Below are 23,815 nucleotides of genomic sequence, written 5' to 3' on the forward strand. Positions count from 1 at the left end.
TATATGAGCTTAACTCGTCACCAAATAAAAAAGTAGGTCAGAGTATCCAATGGGTACGCATTACAGTACTCAAGCCCCCTACATTACCACAAAAGAAAACAAAAAGAAAAGAAAACACTGAAAACAGTTCCATGAGAGCGCTTTTCAGAAATTCGAGAACAGAAACTGAACTCAATTTTCAATTCAATGGCACCAAAGACGGTATTAAGTAAAGCTGTCCATGACGACAACCATGAGGGGCTGCTCATGACTCTTGAGTCTTAATAACGAAGATATATGCCAAGTAAAACTGGAAGAACGCTAAACAGACAATTAAAGTAACGGAAAATTTTTCAGAAATTAAGCGGATTGACATTAAATGAACAATAAAGAATTTTATCGAAAAATTTCTGATACTGTTCATTTTAACGAAAAATCATATTTTTACACTAAAAAATCAATCTTGGTACAATTCACTTTACCCTTTATTTTGTCCTTAACGTTAAAACTCAAAGTTTTTAAACTATTTTAATTAATTTTTCTTAAAAAGTTAAGTTGGATAGAGAGGTAAGTAAGCTATGTTGCTCTTGGTAAGTCCAATTTGAAATGCTCTTTCAATAAGTCCGTTTCATATATATAAGTCGCTTTTTCAACGGAAAGCTAGGTATAACAAACACAGAGCAAAAGCAATTTCACTGTTTCAACTTTCAGCTACCACTATACGGCGGTTTTTATATTTACTAAGGACTAATTACAGAGGAGAGGGATAGATTCCGTGCGACCATAGATGTGAATATACACACTTCCAATATTTAATCACTGTAAATATGGTATCAGACAACTATCATCAATAAATTTTCATTAATTCAGCCACCAAAAAATTAAAAAACGAATTAAACACTAATGAGACTAATTAACAACTAATAATTAATCACAGAACACTCGGTGAGCATGAATCAACAATTCCCAACCTTCTCGTTTTCCAGAAACCCAACTCCGGGTCGAGCTTCTCCGCCGCCGTTCTCGCCGGCTCCGATTTACACCTTGTCAGTATCAGCGGCCGACCCGACCCGCCGAAGTCTCCGTCTTTATCTTCGATGCTCGCCGATTTCGCCATTCTTTCTCGAATTTCGCCCTCCAATTCCCTGAAAAATTCAAACTTTTCTTCGCTCTCCGACTCCAATCTCGCTTCCTCATCCGAAATCGACTGCCTTTCCGACGTGGGTTTCTGTTCTTCCTCTGTTTTCTCGGCTCTCACCGGCGAACCCAAAAATCTGCTCGCCAGAGACGACGACCTGTGAGGCGCAGATCTGCATCGGGTTAACAGCAAGGCGTTCTTCGGCGGCGTGGACAAAGAAGGAGAAACGACGAAAGCTTTCGCTTTTCTTTCGAATTCTTGGTCTCCTTGTTCTTCGCTAAAATCTTCCCCATCTGAACAACCTTCAATTGGGTCTTCAAATTTCGATTCAATCTTTGGTGGGTCCTTTTTGACTTCTCCCTTTCTGCAAAAACCCAGTTGAAAAAAAGGTACCCATTTGCGCCACACGGGTCGAAAAGACTTGGCCTTGATTTTCCCGGGAAAATGGCGGGAAAACAGGGCGGTTCGCATCCATTTGGATCGCCGTCGGGAAGGAGCTCCGGTAGTTCCTCTAGCTCGCCGGGGCCGCGAACCGCCTTGCTTGGAGGACCTCCGGACTCGGACTTGCCCCATGCACGTGACTTTAGGAGACGACGGCTCTTGTGTTTCAACGGCGGGTGTGTTCTTCTTCCTCACGAACATTGGGCTCGAACGCAACCGGCCTCTGCTTCTGCTCCCGACATTGGTCCTCAGAAACCTCACCAACGGCGGCGGGAACTTGTCCGTCCGACCCGGACTCGACATGGGTTTTGCAGAGAGCTTCATTTCCGTCCAACCCGAATAACAATCCGAATCAACGATAGATTTGGGTCTGGTTTCCTCAGGCTTTTCAGAAGAACGAAAGCAGCTTTCTGTCTTTCTCTCTTGGAAAATGGGTGACTGTGGAGAGCTCTGTGTTAGCTTTCAATTCCTTTTGTTTGCTTCTTTTGTTTTGGGGAGTGTGAATTTGGTATTTTAATCTTTGCACGGATGGGTGAATGGACTGTAAAGATTTTTGTATGAATCGAGGAGGTTGTAGGCTTTGTTTGGTAGGGTGGTGCTTGGTGTTTTGGACTGGCTCCTGATTGAATGGTGATTGATAATATGCCTACTTTTCAAGGCAGAAATCATTACAGTTAAAGCTCGACCAATATCAAGTTGAATCCAACTCTCAGTTCAAATTATATGGTGTTTCGAAGTATCCGTACTTAATTTTAGGTGATCATTTATCCATTTCCGTGTTATTAGCGAAGAAAGTGTCATTAGAATCCTTTTATCTGTGTAAATAATGCACATATTTGTTTGAATTAGAGAGAATTTAGATGTGAAGCTCGAAGTTGATTGAGATTGACAACGAGCTTAACCACAAAGGGTCAACACATGAGCAAGTAATATTGATCTACGACAAAACCATGTGGTGGATTTGTGCAATTTAACCTTTCCACATCCTTTATAGTTTGTACTTACGTAATTTAGATTAATAACACAAGAAAATTGCTCATTCGAAACCATTTAATTGAAAAGTACCTCTAAATTCCTTCCCTCAAACACTTTTGAAACAAAGAAAGAAATCCAATTAGGCCAAAATTGTATCTATATCAAACGAATCCCTCGATGTTATGTGAGTTAGTTAAAACACTTGGCAGACTAGCAATACACGATAAACTTGAAATACCATCATCTTAGTATCCCAATTGCATAAGATTTCTCTTATTCATAGAAAGAATGACTTACATGAAACGAGTTCCCTGCCATGTGGTGTCTCTTGTCCAATGATGTATTGTTATGTGCAAATTTTTTTTCACATGACAATATATTATTAGACAAAGACGTTACATAACAATGAACCTATTTGATGTAAGTTGTTCTCCTTCATAAACTTATTGTAATTATTGTGTCGAACGCGACCACCCCACACTACTCTTTTAGCGAGAGACTCTGAAACGCACACAAAATAAATCATCCTTGATATGAAAGGGAAAGGCAAAGGCAAAGGAAAATTCTCCCAACACGCCACTGAATGGCTCCACTACTTTCCTATCAATTCCCTCTCCAACCACCACCGCCACTAGAGTTTTCAATACTCTCACACTACACTTTTTACTTTCCCATCTCTGCCCTACCCAGTTCGTACCAACTTACACAGTTCCCAGGTGCAATATAGTAATTTCACATGTGACTGGGGGCTACTAGATCAGTAAATTACATGGCCTTGCCCCAACAAGAAAACAAAAAGTCAACCTGGGTTTCAGAAACAGGCATGGCAAGAAAGTCAACTGGCAATTTTAGAAATCACTTGGTAAATATATAAGCATATGAGAATTTGATATTACCTGTGCCTTCAGAATGCAAGAAAAGCAACTGCATAGTTTTCAGACTATTAACACAGGAAATGTAGGGTGCCACAAGCTGTACTAATAACAATTGCCATGTTATACAGCACAAGAAATGTAGGGCTGCTATGATTTAGATTGAAAGGGCTCACTCGTGACGATAAAAATTAGTGAATTACTAAATTCATGCTCTAATGGGTAAGATCTCACATCGTCCAGAGGAGTGATTCTTATATGTATATTCTCATCCCTACCTAGCACGAGACCTTTTGAGAGCTCACTGACTTCATGTTCCATAGGAACTCTGAAGTTAAGCGAGTAGCTCGCGAGAGCAATCCCATGATGGGTGACCCACTGAGAAGTTCTCGTGTGAGTTCCCAGAAACAAAATCGTGAGGACGTAGTCGGGGCCCAAAACGGACAATATTATGCTACGATGGTGAAGCGGGCCCAGGATGTGGTGGACCCCGGACCGGGATGTGACACTATGCGACGAGAGATACTTACCTACAACGGGATGTTAAGTCCTATTACGAAACAATTTCATCAAGCATGGTAACTTCAAGATTCGGAATCAATAGGTCTTTTCATCCCAACCGTTGGTTTTGTTGACTCACATCCCTCCATGTTGTGATTCCAATTGGTGGTCTGCTCGTCCAATGCTAGTTTCGTTTTCGTCATCTGGGAAACAATGTTGCGTTAGAGTGCTGTGGAACCAAATAGAGCAAGAAAATTTAACTAACGAAAATGAGAGAGGTCTTAAAAGGTGATTATGAAGTCTTGCCTGAGACATTTCCAACCGATAACTCGGTTAAGCGTCTAACACAGTCCTTCAATGTTTCCAGTTCAGTTTCTTTGTGTTGGAGTTTTGATTGGGCTGAATGCAGTTCAGATTCCAGCTCCACAATTTGGCTTTCCTGCTGTTCGATGAGCACATGGCATAGTTTCTGATCTAGTTGAGCTGGCAATACTCCATGGAACTCCTGAGTAATGAAACACTGTCCCTCTAGGTCATGAAACCCTTGAGCTGTAACTTCAGAGACAATGTCCTGAATGGTATTAGAAGGGAAAAATCAGTTAGGCCAGCATAACGTGAATTTCATCATTTAGGCATTACAATAGCATTTGCCATTTCATTTGTCGACCAACAAAATGAACAAAATTACAATCCTCATATCTAAAAATAATCTAATCATAATATGGAGAGTTTGAACGTGAAGTTCCCCATTTACGCATTTACAGTGGCATTTGCCTGTTCATTGGTCGACCCAAAAAAAAATAAAATTACAATCCGTATATCTCGAAATGATCAAGTCATTTATGAAGTTTGTAACTTGAACTCTTAGCGGCGATTAGTTTTGGAGATAGTGCGATCCAACAGGTATGTAGTTCTTTTGTTCTTGGTAAATAACTAGGACAAAGTTGTTGGTTCAGCATCCATTATATTTAACTAAGAACGCAAAACTGGCTTCCAAACATTTTCAAAACACTACTAAATTGTATATTCTACACTTGATTATCAGCTGTAGATTATAGCACCAGCATAAAGGCACATCTCTGTAAGTTAAATCAACCTATTCAAAGAAAATATAATGACCTTTAAAAACTGACCTGACTCAGATTACTCAATCCCTCATGGCGAGGAGTATTTGTAGCGCACCATGTAAGTCTTTGCAATTCAGACTCAAGTTCTGCTTCTAATTAATCCATGTCCATTACTTCGGAATGTGGGTCCTGCTCCTCCGTAAGGACACTACTAGCACATTCCGCATCCTCAGATACAGTAAAATTGGACTTTTCCAGCAGACATCACGTACATGATCCCAACATTAAGCCCCCAACTAAAAAACGTCGAATCTGAAGAGTATAAAACAAGAAGTAAATTGAAATGTTAAACTCATAGAATCTCGAATATTATGTTTGTAGACTGTGACACTGAAAAAACCAAACTAACAAAATCCTCGAAGGTTCAAGCCCAAGGAAAAGCTTAGAAGCCTACTAAAATAATGCTGATCAAAACTTGGATAGAAATTTTGTTCTTAAAGGATGTGTTGAGTCAAAATTGCAACAAATGAGATCGAATGCTTTGATGATTTTCTACTTAATTAGGATTTCAGGAGCAAATTTCAAGGATCACTTGACAATTATGATCACTTAATCATTTGGATTGAGTCATCTCCTTTTTATCCATTTGGAACCACTAAGCACCATCAGTAAGAATTTGTACAAGGTTGCGCGCTGCCAGCCTGCAGAATGTAACCTACTGAAACATGTACAATTAGCTTATCTGAACATGGCAACCAGAATTGCAATAACATACAATCAGCATAACAAGAAAAACTTTTCGAAAGGAAAGCTTTTCATAAAATCCCAAATTAAAAAAAACCCAGCAAGCAACCCAGGGCCTACATTGTGCACACTGATGTTGAAATATCATAAACAATTGGGAATTGGGACCGAATTCCATCAATAATTTACTTCTTGCATGCCTAATTCGATTTAAATTCCGAAAAGTTGGCGAAATACTCACAATTTTACAGGATTCAGCAATCAGCAGCATTATAATTCATAAAAGTTCATAATTTTCTATGATCAACGTCAATTAGTAGAACCCCCATTTTTTTTGCCTCGTGATTTTCTTAACAACCAAACAGAAACGAGTAAGAAAGGGAAAAGCGCGAAACTAACCTTTGGAAGAAGACGATCCACATTTGGCAGCAGCTACATTCTTCCCAGTCTTCCTCCTCTTCAAGCAAACACCAACCCCTCTCCTAGCAGTCCTCCTCTGTTCCACACCATTAGATCTCTCAGCCTCAGCATCAACCCCTTTCTTCTTCTTCGACCCGGTTGAACCGGTTTTCATCCTCATCAAAAACTGGGTCCCACTCCTGCCCTGACCCGACGCCGCCTCGCTCGAAAACCTAAAGATGGTCCCTTCTCGCTGCTCCTCGAAGTCGTTGATCTCCCACGGAGGCGGCTGAGACTGAAATGGCGAGGCGGAGGAGGGGTTATTGGGGTCTGGATGGGGAGGCTCCGAATTGTGATCGGGAACGGCGGTGGGCTTGAAGAAGATGTGTTTTCCGGCGAGGAGTCCGGTGGAGGCCGCAACAGCTGCGGCAAATAATTGCCACATTGAAAAAGCACTTCAGTCCTCACTGGAACTGAAGAAATGGCATCTCTCTCTGCAAGTGCAAGACATTATAATCTCCTATTTATCCAGCGTCACACCTACCCACGACGTCGGCCGCGAGGAGCGTTGGGCTTTCAGTCTGGGGACATTTTTGGTACTCCACTTGCTTCCTGCTTTTACGGGCTGTCCGCTGTCGAGTTTGGCAAAACAAAACAAAAGCCGAAGCTGTTAGACAAATAAGGAATATACTAGCCGTCCTACAGCCGTCAAGCCGTCCTACAGCCGTCCTACCTTGTCCTACCTACACACTAGCCGTTCTACAGCCGTCAAGCCGTCCTACAGCCGTCCTACCTTGTCCTACCTACACATTAGCAGTCCTACAACCGTCAAGTCGTCCTACAGCCGTCCTACCTTGTCCTACCTACACACTAGGACGGCTACCTTGTCCTATCTACACACTTGTATCATGTATATATATCCTTGTAATCTTGTAGAGAAAGATAATGAGAAAAAAAGCATTCTCTTCCATTTTTTCCACATTCACGTATCAATATATTTTTAGCCTACATACCTTTTTCTACATGGTATACAGAGCAGGTTTATAACCCTAGCCCTAATTTTTTTTTCTCGGCAGCTTTCTCTGCCGTTCCCATGGCTGTTCGTGGCCCGTCCCGTCCCTCCTCTGCTCGTCCTCCCCTCCACTGCACCTACTGCAATTTTGATTATCATACCCGAGACACCTGCCATAAACTTCATGGCTATCCCGTTGGCCATCCCCTCCATGGCCAACCGTGGCGACCACCGCGCCGTGCCACTGCTTCCAGTTCTTCCCGCAGCCATGCACCTTCAAGTCCTCCCCGGCAGCCACGGTTTTCTGCTTCCCGGCCCCATAATTTCACCCAGGCCCATCACGTGCAAGGCACCCAGGCCCCCGCCTCCTCTTCTACTCCAGCGACCCACCAAATGCACGGGGCCCAGCCCACTTTGCATGACTTGCAGCTTGCCATGCCTGACCTCTCTGCCGAGCAGCACTCCCGTGTTCTAGCTGCTCTACGTGACACCACCACCCCTCCTCAGGCCAATGCCGTGCTTACTACTGATTTTGCCCAAGGTTTGTTACCTGTCACCTCTCGTCATGGTCAATGGATTCTTGACAGTGGTGCTACGGATCATATTACTTCTTCCGCCTCATGTTTGGTTAATCGTTCTCCTTCACATTTGCCGCCTATTTCTTTGCCTAGTGGTGCTTCCGCTCCCATTACTTTTACCGGCACTCTTCCTTTAAATTCATCAGTTACTTTGAAGGATGTTTTATGTGTCCCTAATTTCCGAGTGGACCTTTTATCGGTTGGTAAACTTACAGATGGATTATCGTGTTCCATAACCTTCTTTCCTTCTTGGTGTGTTTTGCAGGACTTGGTTTCGAAGGCGATGATTGGTGTGGGTAAGCGACGTGGCGATCTGTATTACCTTGTGGCCCTTACCTCTTCTCTCCCCACCCGTCAACCTCTCTGCAACTTCATTACCATCCCCTCCTCCCTCTGGCATAGGCGTCTTGGTCACCCCTCCTCCACTCGTTTGCAAGCTTTAGCATCTAGCTCTCTTAATTGTACTTTTGATTCTAGTCATATTTGTGATGTTTGTCCGTTGGCAAAACAAACTCGTCAACCTTTTCTTTTGAGTTCAATTTCATCAACTTTCCCTTTTGCTTTAATTCATTGTGATATTTGGGGCCCGAATCGTCAATCTTCTCTTTCTGGTGCTCATTATTTCTTAACCATTGTGGATGATTTTTCTCGCTTTACGTGGATCTTCCTCATGAAACATAAATCCAACACTCAACAATTAATTAAGGATTTTTTTGCTTATGTCACTACCCAATTCCGCACTACCATCCAATGCATTCGTACTGACAATGGTGGTGAATTTTTATCTCTTCGTAGTTTTTTCTCTGATCATGGGGTGCTTTTACAAACTTCTTGTGTTTATACCCCGCGTTGTTGAAAGAAAACATCGTCATCTTTTTGAAACCGCTCGCGCCCTTCGTTTTCAATCCCATCTTCCTATCAAGTTTTGGGGGGAATGTGTTCTTACCGCTACTTATCTCATCAATCGTCTCCCTACCCGTCTTCTCCATCATAAATCCCCATTTGAGGTTCTCTTTTCGAAAACCCCATCTTATGACCACTTCCGCGTCTTTGGTTGTCTGGCATATGCCACCTCTGTCACTCCCACCACCAAATTTTCCCCTCGGGCTCATCGTTGCATTTTTCTCGGTTATCCTCATGGACAAAAGGCCTATACCCTTTACGATCTCGACAATCACTGCATTTTCACTAGTCGAGACGTCATCTTTCACGAAACTACTTTCCCTTATGCCGTTTCTCACCCTCCTATCCCATCCTCTTCGCCTACCCTACCCATCCCACCCCCTCTGGACTTTACATATAACCCACCCCTTCCTGCCCCGACGCCTCACCATCCTCCACCTTCCTCCCCTTCCACGCCTCCCACAGATTCCCTTGCTGCCTCATTACCCGTTCCTCCCCATGCCCCTTTACCCACGGACATCCCTACCCCCCCACTACCTACCACTCCTCCCTTCCCCGCACCTCTTCCCGTGCCCATAAACCTCCATCCTATTTAAAAGACTACGTTTGCTCGCAGGTGATTCTGCCATCCCACCCATCTTCGACTTCGCAACCCGGTTCTACACAAGGTACGCGATATCCACTTTGTAATTTTCTCTCTTATCACCGTTACTCTCCCAGGCATTTTTCTTACATTAACTCTGTCAGTCGGACTGTGGAGCCTTCCTCCTTTGCCGAGGCTGCCACTGACCCCAATTGGCAACGTGCTATGACTGAGGAGCTTCAAGCTTTACATGCTAATGTTACTTGGACTTTAACTTCCTTGCCCCCTGGCAAAATTCTCATTGGTTGTAAGTGGGTGTACAAACTCAAGCACAATTCCGACGGCTCTATTGACCGCTACAAAGCTCGTTTGGTTGCTAAAGGCTTCACTCAGGCTGAAGGTATTGATTATCATGACACTTTTTCTCCTACTGCTAAGATGATTACGATGCGTTGTCTTCTTGCTCTTGCTGCTAGTCAGTCTTGGTCTCTTCATCAGCTTGATGTTAATAATGCTTTCTTACATGGTGACTTACATGAAGAAATCTATATGTCTCCTCCTCCTGGTCTTCGGCGACAGGGGGAGAATCTTGTGTATCGCCTTCACAAGTCACTTTATGGTCTTAAGCAGGCTTCTCGCCAATGGTTTGCCAAATTCACTAGTGCCATCATTTCTGCCGGTTTTCAACAATCCAAAGCTGACTATTCATTGTTCACTAAAAAGTCTGGTATTTCTTTCACAGCTTTGCTCATTTATGTGGATGATATTGTGATTACAGGCAATGATGCTAGTGCCATTAATTCTCTGAAGTCTTTTCTCCATGATCATTTTCGGATAAAAGACCTTGGTGATTTAAAATATTTTTTGGGTATTGAGGTTTCTCGTTCCAAACAAGGGATTTATATTTCTCAACGCAAGTATGCATTAGAGATTCTCAAGGACTATGGTTTTTTGGGAGCACGACCCATTGCTTTTCCTATGGATGACACAAAATTATCTGATAAAGGAGAACTTCTCAAGGATCCTGAAAAGTATCGACGATTAGTAGGTCGGTTAATATATCTCACTATCACTCGGCCGGATATCACCTATTCTGTGCATGTTCTAAGCCGTTTTATGCACGAGCCAAGGATATCTCATATGAATGCTGCGCTTCGTATTGTTCGTTATTTGAAGGCTACTCCAGGTCAAGGTTTATTATTTCGTTCTGACAACCAGACCAAGTTAACTGCGTTTTGTGATTCTGATTGGGCAGGTTGCCCTATCACTCGTCGTTTGACTACTGGGTATTGTGTATTCTTGGGCGGTTCTTTGATTTCTTGGCGGACGAAACGACAGAAAACCGTTTCGCTCTCTTCAGCAAAGGCGGAATATAGGGCCATGGCAGGTGCTTGTTGCGAGATAGTTTGGCTTCGTTTTTTGTTGAAGGATTTGAACATTCCTTTGGATGGTCCTTCCATTTTATTTTGTGATAATCAAGCAGCGTTACATATAGCTGCCAATCCTGTTTTCCATGAACGAACTCGTCACATTGAGATGGATTGTCACTTTATACGAGATAAGATTGTAGATGGCACAATAGAGACCAAGCATGTGGGTACGGCACAACAGTTGGCAGACTTGTTTACCAAACCTCTTGGGAAAGAAAAGTTTTCGGGTATGTTACGCAAGTTGGGAGTTCTTGACATCCACTCTCCAACTTGAGGGGGAGTGTTAGACAAATAAGGAATATACTAGCCGTCCTACAGCCGTCCTACCATCCTACAGCCGTCCTACCTTGTCCTACCTACACACTAGCCGTCCTACAGCCGTCCTACCTTGTCCTACCTACACACTAGCCGTCCTACAACCGTCAAGTCGTCCTACAACCGTCCTACCTTGTCCTACCTACACACTAGGACGGCTACCTTGTCCTATCTACACACTTGTATCATGTATATATATCCTTGTAATCTTGTAGAGAAAGATAATGAGAAAAAAAACATTATCTTCCATTTTTTCCACATTCACGTATCAATATATTTTTAGCCTACATACCTTTTTCTACAGAAGCAGACTTTTGAGCCCAACAAAACAACCAAAACAAACACTAGCAACCTGAACACTGTTAAACTTAGAAGACCTTAGGTTTTCAGCTGAATTTGCATATCCACACAATGATGGATTGCTTGTATTTATATCAGTCAACAGATTACAGAAGGGTTTTGAAAAACCCCATTTACACGCACAGTTTGAATTTCAAATGATACAGAGCTATCAAACTTAGACCTAACAGACTTGTCCTTGGATAACGGTTGAACTTTAGAATACCCAACTGAAGAGTTTGAACTAGAGTTTGATGCTTGAAAAGTCTGACTTGGTCTAACATCCCCCCGCAAGCTGACTGGTCGAGCAACCACATGAAGCTTGGACACTAAGAACTTGAAACGTGATGAAGACAGACCCTTTGTAAATAGGTCAGCAATCTGATCTTGGGAACAAATAAAATTTACCAAAAGCTCTCCACGGACCACCTTCTCCCAGACATAGTGATAATCTACTGCTAAATGTTTCGTGCGCGAGTGGAACACTGGGTTTGAAGCTAAGGCTATGGAGGAAACATTATCACACCATGTTTGAGGCCTGAGAAGATTCAAATGCAGGTCTCTGAACAATGAGCGTAACCAAGATAACTCAGAGGTAGTGTATGCAAGCTGCCTATACTCGGCTTCTGTACTAGACCTGGAGACATTTTTCTGTTTCTTCAAAGACCATGACACTAAATTTGATCCCAAATAAACACAAAAACCGTCAATGGAGTGGCGTGTATCTGGGTTGCCCGCATAATCTGCATCTGAAAAAGCATGTAGTTGTACACCACCAGCCTTGTATACAAGACCATGATCATACGTGGCCTTCAAGTAACGTAATATACGTTTAATTGCCATCCAATGGATATCCTTGGGTGAATGCATAAACTGGCATACCTAGATAATTATTGTAAAGCACCAACGTCGCTTCGATACTGTTCTTCATCCTTGTAGGGTTCACCATCATAGACACTGAGTTTATTTCTTGCAGGAGCTGGAGTCGCAATAGGCTTGGCATTTGTAAAATTTGTGTGTTCCAACAAATCAAGAGCATACTTTGATTGTGTCAGATGCATGTGATCACCAAAATATGTGACTTCAACACCCAAGAAATAACTTAATGGACCGAAGTCTTTCATGGAAAATAACGTGCTGAGCTTCTTGATTAACCATGACATTTTAGTGTTGTTGTTCCCTGTGAGCAATGTGTCATCAACATTTATTAACAAGATCAAATAGACTCCTCTTTGATTAAAAACAGAGAGTAATCACACATGGACTCTTGGAACCCCAATTGAAGTAAAAAAATCAGATAACCTCTGAAACCAGGCCCTCGGTGCATGTTTTAATCCATATAAACTTCGCTAGAGTTTGCAAACATGATTAGGATAATGTTTATCAATGAAACCCGATGGTTGTCTCACATATACATCCTCATTCAGATACCCATGCAAAAATGCATTTTGGACGTCCAACTGTCGAACATGCCACTTCTTTGAAACTGCAAGACTTAAAACAAGTCTAATGGTGCTATGCTTGACAACAGGACTGAAGGTCTCCTTGTAATTGATCCCTGGTTTCTGATGAAAACCATTTGCCACAAGCCTTACCTTATGTCTCTCAATCGAGCCAGCTGCACGTCGTTTGATCTTAAACACCCACTTGTTTGGCAATAGATTCATGCCACTATGATAAGGGACAAGATTCCAAGTGCCACACCGCTGCAAGGCACTGAATTCCTGGGCCATCACAGTCCTCCATTCCTTGTTTTATTGTTTGGCCAAAACACGTTGGTTCAAAAACTTTCTTGTTAGTAATAACATGCAAAGTATATTTAGGATTTGGCTTTTTGGCCCCAGCTTTGGACCGAGTTGTCATTGAGTGTACTGGAGGTGAAGGATGATTTAAAGCATCAACTATTGTAGATGGTATTGACTGAGACTGGTTCACATTAATTAAAGGCACTAATTCTTGCTCATTTGAGGGAGACAGCGGTACACTAAAGTTGGGAAAAGGATCAGGTTGTATTATAGGTGCAGCGAGACTATTTGTGGTGGAGGACACATGTAATCTAGTGGAAAGCTTATGATTGACTATGGGTGAGGCTAAGGTTTGAGGAGTCGGTAGTGGAGAAGTGTTTGAGTTTGGAAAGGTTACAATAAGGTCAGGTATATGTGAGTTACCTGTATCGTGGACGTTTTCCTTGACAGATGTAAGCTCCTTGAATGGAAAAGAGTCATCATCGAATAAAACATGTCGAGACAAATAAATTCATCTCATGGATAAATCCAGACACTTGTATCCTTGATGATTCAACGAGTATCCTAAGAAGACACATGACTTAGATTTGGGTTTAAGTTTTATCCATGCGTATGGTGTCAACCAAGGAAAACATCTAGAGCCAAAAACTTTAAAAGATTCAAAATTTGGTTTTCTTTGAAACAACTTTTCATACAGGGAGACATTTGACCAAACTCTAGTTGGTAATCTATTATATAAGTGGCTGTCAAACAAGCAACAAACCAATATTTATCATGCTTACGAGCATGAGAAAGCATGACAACACTAGTTTCGACTATGTGACGATGTTTTCTTTCTGCAATTCTGTTTTGCTCAGGAAGTTTGGGGCATTAAAAACGTTGGGATATTCCCTCAGTTACAAGAAATTGTTTAAAAACATGACATATATACTTAGCGCCCTCATCACATTGAAGAGTTTTGATTGATGCATTAAACACTTTTACACAAATGTTAAACCCTAGTTGGATAAGAGCTACTTTCCAAGGAGACCCACTAAATCATTTCGGTTGAGTTAAGAATTTTATGCTTCATTCCTTTATTAAGAAACTTCTTTATTAATCTTAAATAACAATGACTGATTAGTTATACAATGTGGCTTTGTGTGTGTGTGTGTGTGTGTGTTTTTTTTTTTGCTGTGTTATCCACATACTTATTTTACTTCTCACACACTTTTTTTTAATTTTTTGCCGCTGAATCGAACGAAGATGAATGTGTAATAAGTAAAAAAGAATGTGTGAATAACACTACTTTTTTATCGATATGTGGCTTCTTTTCAACATGTGCCTTGAATGTAACAAAAATCCCAAACACTTCAGATTTGTTTTTCATGGGCAAAATCCACGAATAGCAAGAATAATCATCCACAAATAATAAATAGTAACGAAAACCTTCAATTGACATAACTAGTGAACACCACACATCAGAATGTAACAGTTCCAAAGGAAATTTCGACACAGACTTTGACTTGTGAAGGAAGTTTTGTACTCTTGCCCAAAGGACAAGAATCACAAAACGTTACATCTGTAGTACCCAGACTTGGTACTTGATTATTGGAAAATAAAAACTTAATAATTGAGGACGCATGGTGACCAAGATGGGAATGCCATTTATGGGCCTAAGACTCTAACTCCTATGAACACTGAAACAAGATACTTAGACAATCCACCGCCACCTGGAAATGGGTATAATCTATTTTCATATCTCCCTCGGAAAAGCGTCTTCTGGGTCTTGAGGTCCTTAGCAAGAAAAAAATAAGGAATTTGCTAGAGTTAAGTCTTTTTTCATGATCATTTCTCAAAACAGTGGGTGGTCTGCTAGGAGTCCTTTTTGGAAGGCTACACATACTATTGAGTCATCGCATCCGACGATCTTTGCCTTCTCTGCTTTGAACCTCTTTACGTAGTCGTGGAGCAACTCCTTTGGTTTTTTCTTCATGTTGAACAAGTGGTCGGACTTTTTCTTGATCGAGAAAAGATCATCAAAATTCTGGATGGATCATGATGGTAAGGTGTGAAACCAATCTTGGGCCTCACCTTGTAGAGTGGTGGCGAATATTTTGCACATAAAGGCATTGTTGTTCCGATAAAGGACCATCGTGCTTCGGTAGTGCTTCGGTAGTGCTTCAAGTGCCCCTCTGGATCTCCATCTCCTTTGAAAGATGTGACGTGTGGCATGCTAAACTTTCATGGAGGCTCTACCTGCTCGATCTCGTCCATGAAGGGTGACCTACTCATATGGGTCATATCTCACCATAGTGCTTCATTGGCCACTTTGTTGCATTGGAAATCATGCATTCGTTCGTTGAGAAGTCTTTCTACCTCTTCTTGGATTTGCCTTTGTTAGAGTAACAGAGCTCTCGGCTACCCCCGGTCTTGACCTGCTGGTCTAGGCTGCTCTTCTATGTTCTCGACTTGTTTATGTCGCGGTGGCGGTTCATGTGGTCCATTCCTAGCAGGCAAGGGAATTCTTTGCAGGCTGCAAGTTGAACTCAAGCTGGATTCAGTGACTGCTTCTCTCCATCCTTCGCGCTGCCTACTCCGATGAGATGTGGAAGTTGCTTATTACGAGCCTAGCCGTGAATGAACGTTTTGCCTGGAAGGCTGCTCATGTTGATCATCGGTGTGTGGTCCCAACCGTGAATGTATACTTGCCCGCGGACCTAGTTAAGAGTGCACCCTCATCCGTGTGCTAATATAGGAGTATACGCTATCTCGGGGGCCTAATCAGGAGTGTACGCTGCCCAAATGCTTGGTTCGTGGCTAGTTGAGTGACTGCTTGTTGGGACGCTAGTGGAAAAGTTCCTCATCTACCTTTGTCTTAGTCCAGGACACCTCGTCTGGGGCATGTTGGATCTTGGTGTGTTGCAAGAGCTGATTCACCAAGATTGTCTGTTGTGCAAAGGCGTTTGTCAACTCTATGACTTGTCGGGACAAGTTTTGTTCCCCATTCGAATTAGAAGAGCTTGGAAGGAATGTGCCTCCTTGAGCAATGGATGGGTGGTAAACTCTGGGCGCGAGATTTGAGTTGGGAAATGTCAAATCCGCTAGGAAATATGGTGAAAATGCCCCAGGCTCGATGGTAGGTTCGGATGGTTGAGATAATCTTGGGTCGAATTGGGCTACTTGGAAGGCCACGGAAGCAGGTTGGGCCACGAGAGTGGGCTGCTCAGCGTGTGGCGCACGTGGGTGCAAAGCTAGGCTCGGTTTGGCAACGCATTAGGTTCGTGTGGTTTAGGCGGAACGGGCCGGTTTGCCTTGGGCTTAGAATGACACGGCTTGGGCCGTGGCCTTGGTGCCATAGGCTTTAGATGGCACAGCAAGCTTGGATGACACGGCTTGGGCCGTGGTGGTGGCGCCATGGACCTCGCCGTGGGTGGCTACCGTGGTGGCCACCGCAGTGGTTGCCATGGTAGAGCCTTGTGGTGGTGGTGGTGCTCCACTTATTTTCATGTTTAGCCTCGTGGATCGCCGTGGTCCCATCTCTTGAACATTGGAATTTTTGTTCGTTGAAGTTTCCAAATTCCTTGCCATTGTACTTTTCTTTTATGTTTTACCAACGAATTTTTGCAAATAAAAAAATTCTAAAAATAAGAATGTACAAAAAATCTACAAATGGACAAGAAAATAGAAAACCTTGGATGTGAGAGTCTTCTACAAGTGTTGGACTCAACTCTCAATGAAAGCACCAATTTGTGGATGCAAATTTCTTCCTCCTTGTTCTTGGACAAAATTGCACCTACAAAACAAATAACACCTTAAGTCAAGGCCAAAAACCTTACGCGCTCACGATGAATTTGGTGGGGGGGTGCTTTGGCCGAAGAACCTCAGATGCCAAAGTCAGATTTTTGAGGGAAAAGTGTTTGGAGAATTTTTGAGTGTTTAGCAAGAGTGAAAACTTAGCTTTTTAGAGAAAATGAGGTAGAATATATAAGGCATGGCCGGTTCCCTTGGGAGAGAAGGTGACCGGCCTCTTGTGTGTTTTTTGGGTGTAATTGGTAGTTTAATTGGCCATTAATAGATTAAATAGGTAATAAATCCATTAATTAGCCAATTAACATAATTTAAAAGGAATGTTTTGGGGTTTACCCTTGTGGAGAAGACGGATGAAATAGGTTTTGAATAAATACCTATTTTGGACACTTTTGACTTGATTGTGGGATGTTTGCCCACTGTTCGCGCATAGAAATTTTGATGTTCCTCAAGGGTAATTTTGTCTTTTTTGCCCAAAAATCCACATGTCGCCTCTTGATTATTTTTTACTCCACACTTATGATTTCAGAATATATCTTACAAATAATAGTTGGATCATTTGTGAGCTGGAAGAAATGTTTGTGAATTATGAAGGTTAATAAACATGAGTTTATTAGCTTTTAACCCAAAAAAACATCACAACTAGTTGTACGGAAAAATTTGATCCTATACATAGTTGTCGAACGCCAACGGATTTAAAGTTAGTTTGTACAGTACAAGTATCGATGCTCAACTAGCTCCATGCTTCGACATGGTATTTGCCAGCATCTTGTAAATCTTTAGGATATCTCACTGCTGATTCTTGTGGAAGCCCACTCTCTTTAGCAATAATTTCCTTGAATGTAGACAATACATCTGCCGGTATTTTTGTAGACAAACAGGCAACGTATACAGCAGCTCCTCCATGCCTCAACAAATCATACACTCTTTTGCTATATTCCTACATTGTATGTTGCACATAGACCTTCTTATGTGACCAGTCGTCTCTTGAGAAGGCAACATAAAACCCTCCACCCTTTGCTTCCCGAAAGAATCCCACCATTTTCGGAATGAGATAACCGAAAGTCTTTGTATAAAAAATCCTTGTCTTTGTTTCTGCAGCCAAAGAAGAACATCATTGGAGCAGTTCTTGAACCATTCAAAATTTGTATGGCTCTTTCTTCCACAAATCCATGAAAAGGTGCACACCCAATTCCAGGTCCAATGAGAATGAGAGGAAGAGATGGCGGTGACTAGGGCTGAGCTTGAAAGAACTTTTAAAGAATGCGAAGATGATGTGTTGAAGATAGGGATGGTATACTGATGAGTCAATTTCATATTATATATTTCACCTTACTCTTAGTATGTTTAGATAATTATTTTGATAGAATTTTGATACTTCGCTTTATATTTTCAATATAGGACATTTGACTTCATCAGGAGCAAAATATGATCAAACGGGCGAATTTTAGAGTGATTCAAATTGGAGGACGTTCGTGTGTCTCTTGGCTTGTTCGTATCAAAGTTTGGGGTTTTTCTACCAAGCGGTTATTTTCTGGTTATGGAAAGAGCAGTGAGCGGTGCTGGAAAGTGACGTTTCTGGGTTTCAATTGCGTTTTTGGAGCTCAAGATGATATGTGATGGATTTGTGGCCTTCTGGAGAAGTGTTCAGAATATTTCAAACTTTAAATCCAGCTATTTTGGACTGGTTATGGAGCAGATATGGGTCCAAAACGTGGCTATGCAGATTTTAGGCGAATTTTACCATTTAATTTAGGGTTATGTTTCCTATTTTATTTTAGTTATTTTAGTTTCCTAGTTTGATTGGAAGACCTTTTGGTAGGGGGATTTAATTTTTACTAGGTTAAATAAGCTTGGCCGGCCCTATTATTGGTGGTTCTTCTCTGTGTGTTCTTTGAGAGAGGAAATTGGCCAAGCGTAGAGATTTTCATACTTTTACTTTAAGGTGTTTTCATTCTTTTTCTTCATAATGATATTTTCTATGATTTTAATTATGCATATGTGTAACTAATCCGTTTTGCTATGGCAAAGCCTTGAGCCTTAGCATGAATATGTAATTTTTATTTAATTGCTTATGATTGATTGCATGCATGCTTTGAATTGTTGATCACCGTTTTAAACTATCTAATTGTCTTAATACTTGATCACCATTAGGATCTTTAGAAAAGTAATTTGATGCAATTTTGGTCGAAATGTTCAATGAAATTGATGCTAGCTTCTTGTGGTTGATAATTGTAATTTCACTTAAGATGAACATCACGTCTTAAGGGTTGCATGGTTTTTCAAAGGGTTTTCACAAAACATAATGAGTCTCTCATGTTCATATTTGATCAGAATGTCCGGACAGATTGCATGTTAGATATACGTTCTATGTTGGAGGTTCCAAGTAGAATATATATTAGGAAAACCTAACCTTCAAAGTGGCATGTGTAGTTCATGAGTAATTGGTAAAAATACATAGGATTGCTAGGTGTTGGAGAAACTCTAGTGCTTTTATAAATTGGTATTTAAAAACTTTTTTTTTAATCGTATTAATTTTGGGCGAAATTACTATTTGTTTTTAATTAAAATTCGTTTTTAATATTACCCAAATTCAAAATCTCCTTTCTTAATTTTTAGTTTTAAGTAGTTAATTAGGAATTGTTTTTACATAAATTATTTAAATAGTCCTTGTGGAGAACGACCTTGCAATAGCATCTATACTACAACGTCCTTGTACTCTTTACACTATGTTTGGGTGAAGAAATTTAAAATTATTAAGGAATTTAAAAATGACGGAAATTGAAATGACGAGATTTTATTTTCTAGAATTTGTAAATTTCCTTGTTTACATGGAATTGAATACAGAATTTATTATTTTTAAACTATCAATCATAGAAATTGAGAAATGACACCTATTTACATGGAATTTGAACTTGGGATTTAGAGGTCCCAAATTCCAAGTTTTTTTTCCACGCGGAAATTCTAAATTTCTATATTTATGAATCCAAACAAGAGAATTGGTGCATGTCAATTTATAAATTCTAACTTTTACCAAAATTCTATGTTTATTTCCCTCATCCAAACATAGTGTTAAAGTATTTTGTATGATTTTAACCTTCTCTTTGTAGGTACTAAAAATCCTATCACATACTTCGCCAAGGATGATTGGTCTTAATTTAGTCAATTTCTTCTGACATTACTTAAATTTCTTATTCAGCAAGTAATGTATTATACATTAAGATTCCCTTTTGTTACACGATAGAAAGATTAAATTGTTAAAATAGGAATGGTTACATTAGCATCGGCCGCCACAGTTCCGCTGCCCTCCTCTTGAGCTAAGCAACCAGCGTCGTACTTGTTCATGGAAAGGAGGTGGACCGGGCAGCAGCCTCTGCCGCTCGGCTTCACGACCCACCTGCTCAGCAGCCTCTACAGCGTTTCCGGTTTGAGTTGCGTAGAGTATGAGCAGTTTCTTCGGTCTATCCTTCTCCATGTCTAATGAGATAGGGCGGGCTTGAATTCGAGAGTAGGTACGTGAATGAGGGTAGCTGCTGCACAAAAGGGTAATATTTATACGGAAGCTGCTAATTACAAGCTCCCTAGATTTCCCCTTTGTTTTTCTTTAACGTGTTACACAAGGTTTCTTTTAGCCTTGTGGAGAAGCCGGTAAAATTAATGAAAGAAGGCACAACCCTGGATGTCCTTCACCTGGCAACGGAAACAGTTTCCACGACAACCCTCCTCTTCCTCTTCTGTTGGTGGTTGGGAAACTTAGAATATATGAAGGAGATGACTGCATTAAAGGAAAGTTTAGTGTATCTGTTCCGAGTATGATGATGCAGATATGGTGAAAAAAGAAGACAAGTAGTCGATCAGTGAGATAAGGGTACACCAGATGATGCCAAATAGTTTAAGTCCTTGATGATAAACTCCTCTTTGTTGGAGTCATGACATGGTCGTAGATGTGGCAGTCCAAATTATGTTGTTGGTTGGAGTCTTGAACAATGATCATCTAACGAGTAAGTTAAAAGCGGCGATACCAAACATTAAACTCAGATTTTTACTCCTGCCCAATTCTTAGAGTCTCATCCATGGCTGTTTTAGCAGACATCATGTACATGATTCCGACATTAAGTACCCAATTAAATAGCATTGAATCTGAGGATTATAAAACATTAAGCCCCAATTTATTCTTTGGGAACCACTTGATCCAAGCAAGGGCTTTCGTACCTACATACAACCGGTAGCAGCTAAGAATCTTTCTTCTGTATGAGCTCGTGTGCACAAGTAACGCCTACCAGTTAAGTAAATATTTATGCAAACAAAACAGAACACGTGCAAATATGACTGGTTATTAGTGAAATAGTGTAGTCAAGCACACAGGATAACTGTGAAGCAATACGATTTTCAGAGAAACTTAAAGCGTTCACAGATTCATGAACCATATACAAAAGCCATTCTCGACAGATGTAACTGGGCAAATCCAACACCACCTGCTCCTGAAAAGCCTGCTTATTTATATACATGCCCACATCTCTATCGCCTGAGTACATGTACGATATGTTTCTACCAATTATCTACGGTAAAAATTGTTGATTTGGGAAAGTGAATTTACAACATAGTAGTAGTATCTGGGACCATTCAACATCACATAGTTGACCATTCTGTACCAAAACTTCATTCCGCAGACGGCACCAACAAGTCTAGCTGTCTGGTTCACTGAACTTGGCCGACAAATGTACCTGGAAAAGGGAAACATTAAACATGAAACCGGAGGCAAAGAGAGGGACAGGGGAGGGAAGGATTGAGTTTGATCCAACAAATACCTTATTGCCTGTTTCCAAACTAGGGAGACCCTTAAAAGGACACACAGAGCAACGAAAAGCATCCTCTTTTTTGCACTGCAGAATGCAGATTATGCCTTTAAGGGAAATACAAAGAGCAAACAGAAGGGAAGGAATAGCGGAAGACGTCCTTAAAAAGCAGATTTATCAGAAATAACAGTGCATACTCTTTCAAAGTCACAATGCCTCTCGAAATTGGTGAAATCAACAGCACAGCCTGCCTCCAAACGAGAAACATTTACCATGAGAAGCGGCAGAGAGACAGTGGGAGAAAATGATTGATTTGAATCCAACCATACCTTCTTGTCTAGTATGAATGGAGGAATACCCTTAACAGGACATGCAGAGCATCGAAAAGCATCCCCAAGTCCACACTGCAGATTGTACAAATTAAACAAAAGAGCAGATATACTTAAAATGCACTGCCACATTGCGAGCTGCAAATGTTCAAATCTACTGGGGTGGGAGACTACCATCTCTACTTTCTTGCAAGGTGGTTTACTTGGGATTGTAACTGCAACAGCTGCAAAATCACATTACTCAGTACAGAGCGAAAATCACACTTGACTCCACTTTTTGACAAACTCTGGAAAAAATTCACAAAAAAAAAAGAGAAAAATAATTTGTGAACCACGATTCCTTACGTAGAACCGGTCTCTTCCTATCCTCCTCTGTCAACAAACTATCCTCATCAATCAGACCATCATCTTCTAACTCAATTTTTTACAAATCCACCTACATAAAAAGAAGAGACCAAATTAAAATGAAATCGACTAATTAGCAGCTACCACGATTGGACATGTTCAACAAATCCATGATCAACGCTAACGCACAAATTAATTCAAGCATTATCTCTAAGAATCAAACTCAAATTCGTGTTGGTGAAATTGCATTCAATCGAACACAGCCGTCGTAGTTCCACGAACTTGCAAGAATCAAAGATCTCAAACAAAGACCTCAAGATCGACGGAAAACATCGGTGATACTAGAGTAATTATATTATAGAATGCAAGATAAGAACAGAGAAGAGCAAAACCCTAAGCAAACTTCGAAGATTACCGCAATCTAGTGCGACACTACAACTCAAAAATAATACAATGCAGCATCATATTTTAGCAACGAAACGCAAATGTCAGCGATGAATCAACAGCAGCAGCACACATTTAAAGCACAGATCAAATTCAGTGACGAATCAATTCAAGATCGCAAGTACAGAAACTCAAATTTCAGCGACAAATCAACTCAAGATCGCAAGAACCGAAACGCAATTTCAGCGGCAAATATCGAAAAGGAAAGATCAAAGAGAAAAGAAAGAAAACGAAGCTGGACTCACAGGTTTGATCGAAGCCGGATTCGCCATGACTTCAAGCTCTCTTCTCCAAGCTACTTTTTATCGTGAATTTATTTTCCGGTTCCGACTCTCTGATTTGTGAATTGCGGTGTGGGCTTCTGCTTTTGTTATTACTTGGCGGCTTGGCGCCCAATTATTTATTTATGCTTTTTTAAAATGAACTGCACGAAAAAAAATCAAAAAAATCAAAAAATTAAAAAATTCAAAATAAAATCAAAAAATCAAAAACAAAGAAAAAATGGAAAAGAAATTTCCAAATGTTTTCAATTAACAAAGAATGTGTAAGATTCAGATGACAACTTATTAGTGATTAATTCCTTATACTAACACACACTATTTTTAGCCACTTACAAGTTTCTGTTTTTCTCATTAGATTGGTTTGATACCATAGCACTAAGATGGTAAGCCTGGTAGGAAGTTAGAATAAGTCGCCTGAGCCCTAGCCTACCCTTACTAAGAGTTTGAATTGCTCCGTAGGAGGATAGTAGGGCGAATGAATCATATGTTCCTGTACAAATTTTGATTAAGATGCTTTGGTCAATTGTTAACTCAGCATTTTTCTATTTATTTAATATATCAAATTCGTCTTTGACGAGAATTGAACATAAGATCTCTTACTTACAAATAAAAAAGAACACGACTAAACCGTATGACTAAGTAGAATTTTGTGTCTTTATTAAAATTATTAATTTGGCTTTATTAAAAATATTATTAACTAATTCCTCATTATCTCAAAAAAAAAAAAAAGAGTAATGAAGTCATTAATGCTTTCATAAGAAAATTCATTAGTGTGTTAAAATTTTATGTATGGTTATACAAAAAAAATCC

General features: G+C 40.7%; 3 protein-coding genes across 9 annotated transcripts; all 3 read right to left on the bottom strand.

Moving 5' to 3' along the window:
• Positions 1 to 750: 750 nt before the first annotated feature.
• Positions 751 to 3,142, bottom strand: LOC103934583. 2 transcript variants are annotated; one of them, XM_048567684.1, is made up of 2 exons: positions 1,122 to 3,142; positions 751 to 1,088 (listed from the first exon to the last, which is right to left on the bottom strand). In XM_048567684.1, the coding sequence occupies exons 1-2, from the start codon at positions 1,880 to 1,882 to the stop codon at positions 911 to 913; spliced, it is 939 nt and encodes a 312-aa protein (XP_048423641.1). In that variant the 5' UTR covers positions 1,883 to 3,142; the 3' UTR covers positions 751 to 910. The 2 variants fall into 2 exon arrangements, with proteins under 2 accessions (XP_048423641.1, XP_009342617.1); XM_009344342.3 differs by having other exon boundaries at positions 751 to 3,142.
• Positions 3,143 to 4,218: 1,076 nt separating this feature from the next.
• On the bottom strand, positions 4,219 to 6,741 carry LOC103935148. Of its 3 annotated transcripts, XR_007252065.1 has the most exons (3): positions 6,117 to 6,736; positions 5,040 to 5,285; positions 4,219 to 4,477 (listed from the first exon to the last, which is right to left on the bottom strand). XR_007252065.1 is itself a non-coding variant. In XM_048567685.1 (2 exons), exons 1-2 carry the CDS (start codon positions 6,559 to 6,561, stop codon positions 5,203 to 5,205), a joined length of 528 nt encoding a protein of 175 aa, XP_048423642.1. In that variant the 5' UTR covers positions 6,562 to 6,736; the 3' UTR covers positions 4,894 to 5,202. The 3 variants fall into 3 exon arrangements, 2 of the variants coding, with proteins under 2 accessions (XP_048423642.1, XP_048423643.1); XM_048567685.1 differs by lacking the exon at positions 4,219 to 4,477 and having other exon boundaries at positions 4,894 to 5,285; XM_048567686.1 differs by lacking the exons at positions 4,219 to 4,477; positions 5,040 to 5,285 and adding an exon at positions 5,292 to 5,688 and having other exon boundaries at positions 6,117 to 6,741.
• A 14,458-nt stretch (positions 6,742 to 21,199) lies between these two features.
• LOC125469807 (anamorsin homolog 2-like) lies at positions 21,200 to 23,307 on the bottom strand. Of its 4 annotated transcripts, none has more exons than XM_048567706.1 (6): positions 22,970 to 23,307; positions 22,281 to 22,371; positions 21,936 to 22,159; positions 21,804 to 21,853; positions 21,619 to 21,693; positions 21,200 to 21,534 (listed from the first exon to the last, which is right to left on the bottom strand). In XM_048567706.1, exons 3-6 carry the CDS (start codon positions 22,110 to 22,112, stop codon positions 21,366 to 21,368), a joined length of 471 nt encoding a protein of 156 aa, XP_048423663.1. In that variant the 5' UTR covers positions 22,113 to 22,159; positions 22,281 to 22,371; positions 22,970 to 23,307; the 3' UTR covers positions 21,200 to 21,365. The 4 variants fall into 4 exon arrangements, with proteins under 4 accessions (XP_048423663.1, XP_048423664.1, XP_048423666.1 ...); XM_048567707.1 differs by having other exon boundaries at positions 21,936 to 22,010; positions 22,110 to 22,159; positions 22,281 to 23,307; XM_048567709.1 differs by having other exon boundaries at positions 21,804 to 21,857; positions 21,936 to 22,010; positions 22,110 to 22,159; positions 22,281 to 23,307.
• Between the last annotated feature and the right edge of the window lie 508 nt (positions 23,308 to 23,815).

Source organism: the organism of the source record quoted next, unplaced genomic scaffold (assembly GCF_019419815.1).
Source record: "Pyrus x bretschneideri cultivar Hongxiangsu unplaced genomic scaffold, Pyrus_bretschneideri_v1 Contig45, whole genome shotgun sequence".
In the NCBI taxonomy this organism is placed as follows: Eukaryota; Viridiplantae; Streptophyta; class Magnoliopsida; order Rosales; family Rosaceae; genus Pyrus; species Pyrus x bretschneideri.

Bases quoted from the DNA above. Each gene is read 5' to 3' on its own strand.
- LOC103934583 (XM_009344342.3), bottom strand. From the start codon at position 1,882: ATGAAGCTCTCTGCAAAACCCATGTCGAGTCCGGGTCGGACGGACAAG.
- LOC125469807 (XM_048567706.1), bottom strand. From the start codon at position 22,112: ATGGTAGTCTCCCACCCCAGTAGATTTGAACATTTGCAGCTCGCAATG. The intron at 21,854-21,935 runs GTATGGTTGGAT...GTTTGGAGGCAG, and splicing joins CATTCATACTAGACAAGAAG to GCTGTGCTGTTGATTTCACC. The intron at 21,694-21,803 runs GTATGCACTGTT...TGCATTCTGCAG, and splicing joins GGCATTGTGACTTTGAAAGA to TGCAAAAAAGAGGATGCTTT.
- LOC103935148 (XM_048567685.1), bottom strand. From the start codon at position 6,561: ATGTGGCAATTATTTGCCGCAGCTGTTGCGGCCTCCACCGGACTCCTC. The intron at 5,286-6,116 runs GTTAGTTTCGCG...TATACTCTTCAG, and splicing joins TGGATCGTCTTCTTCCAAAG to ATTCGACGTTTTTTAGTTGG.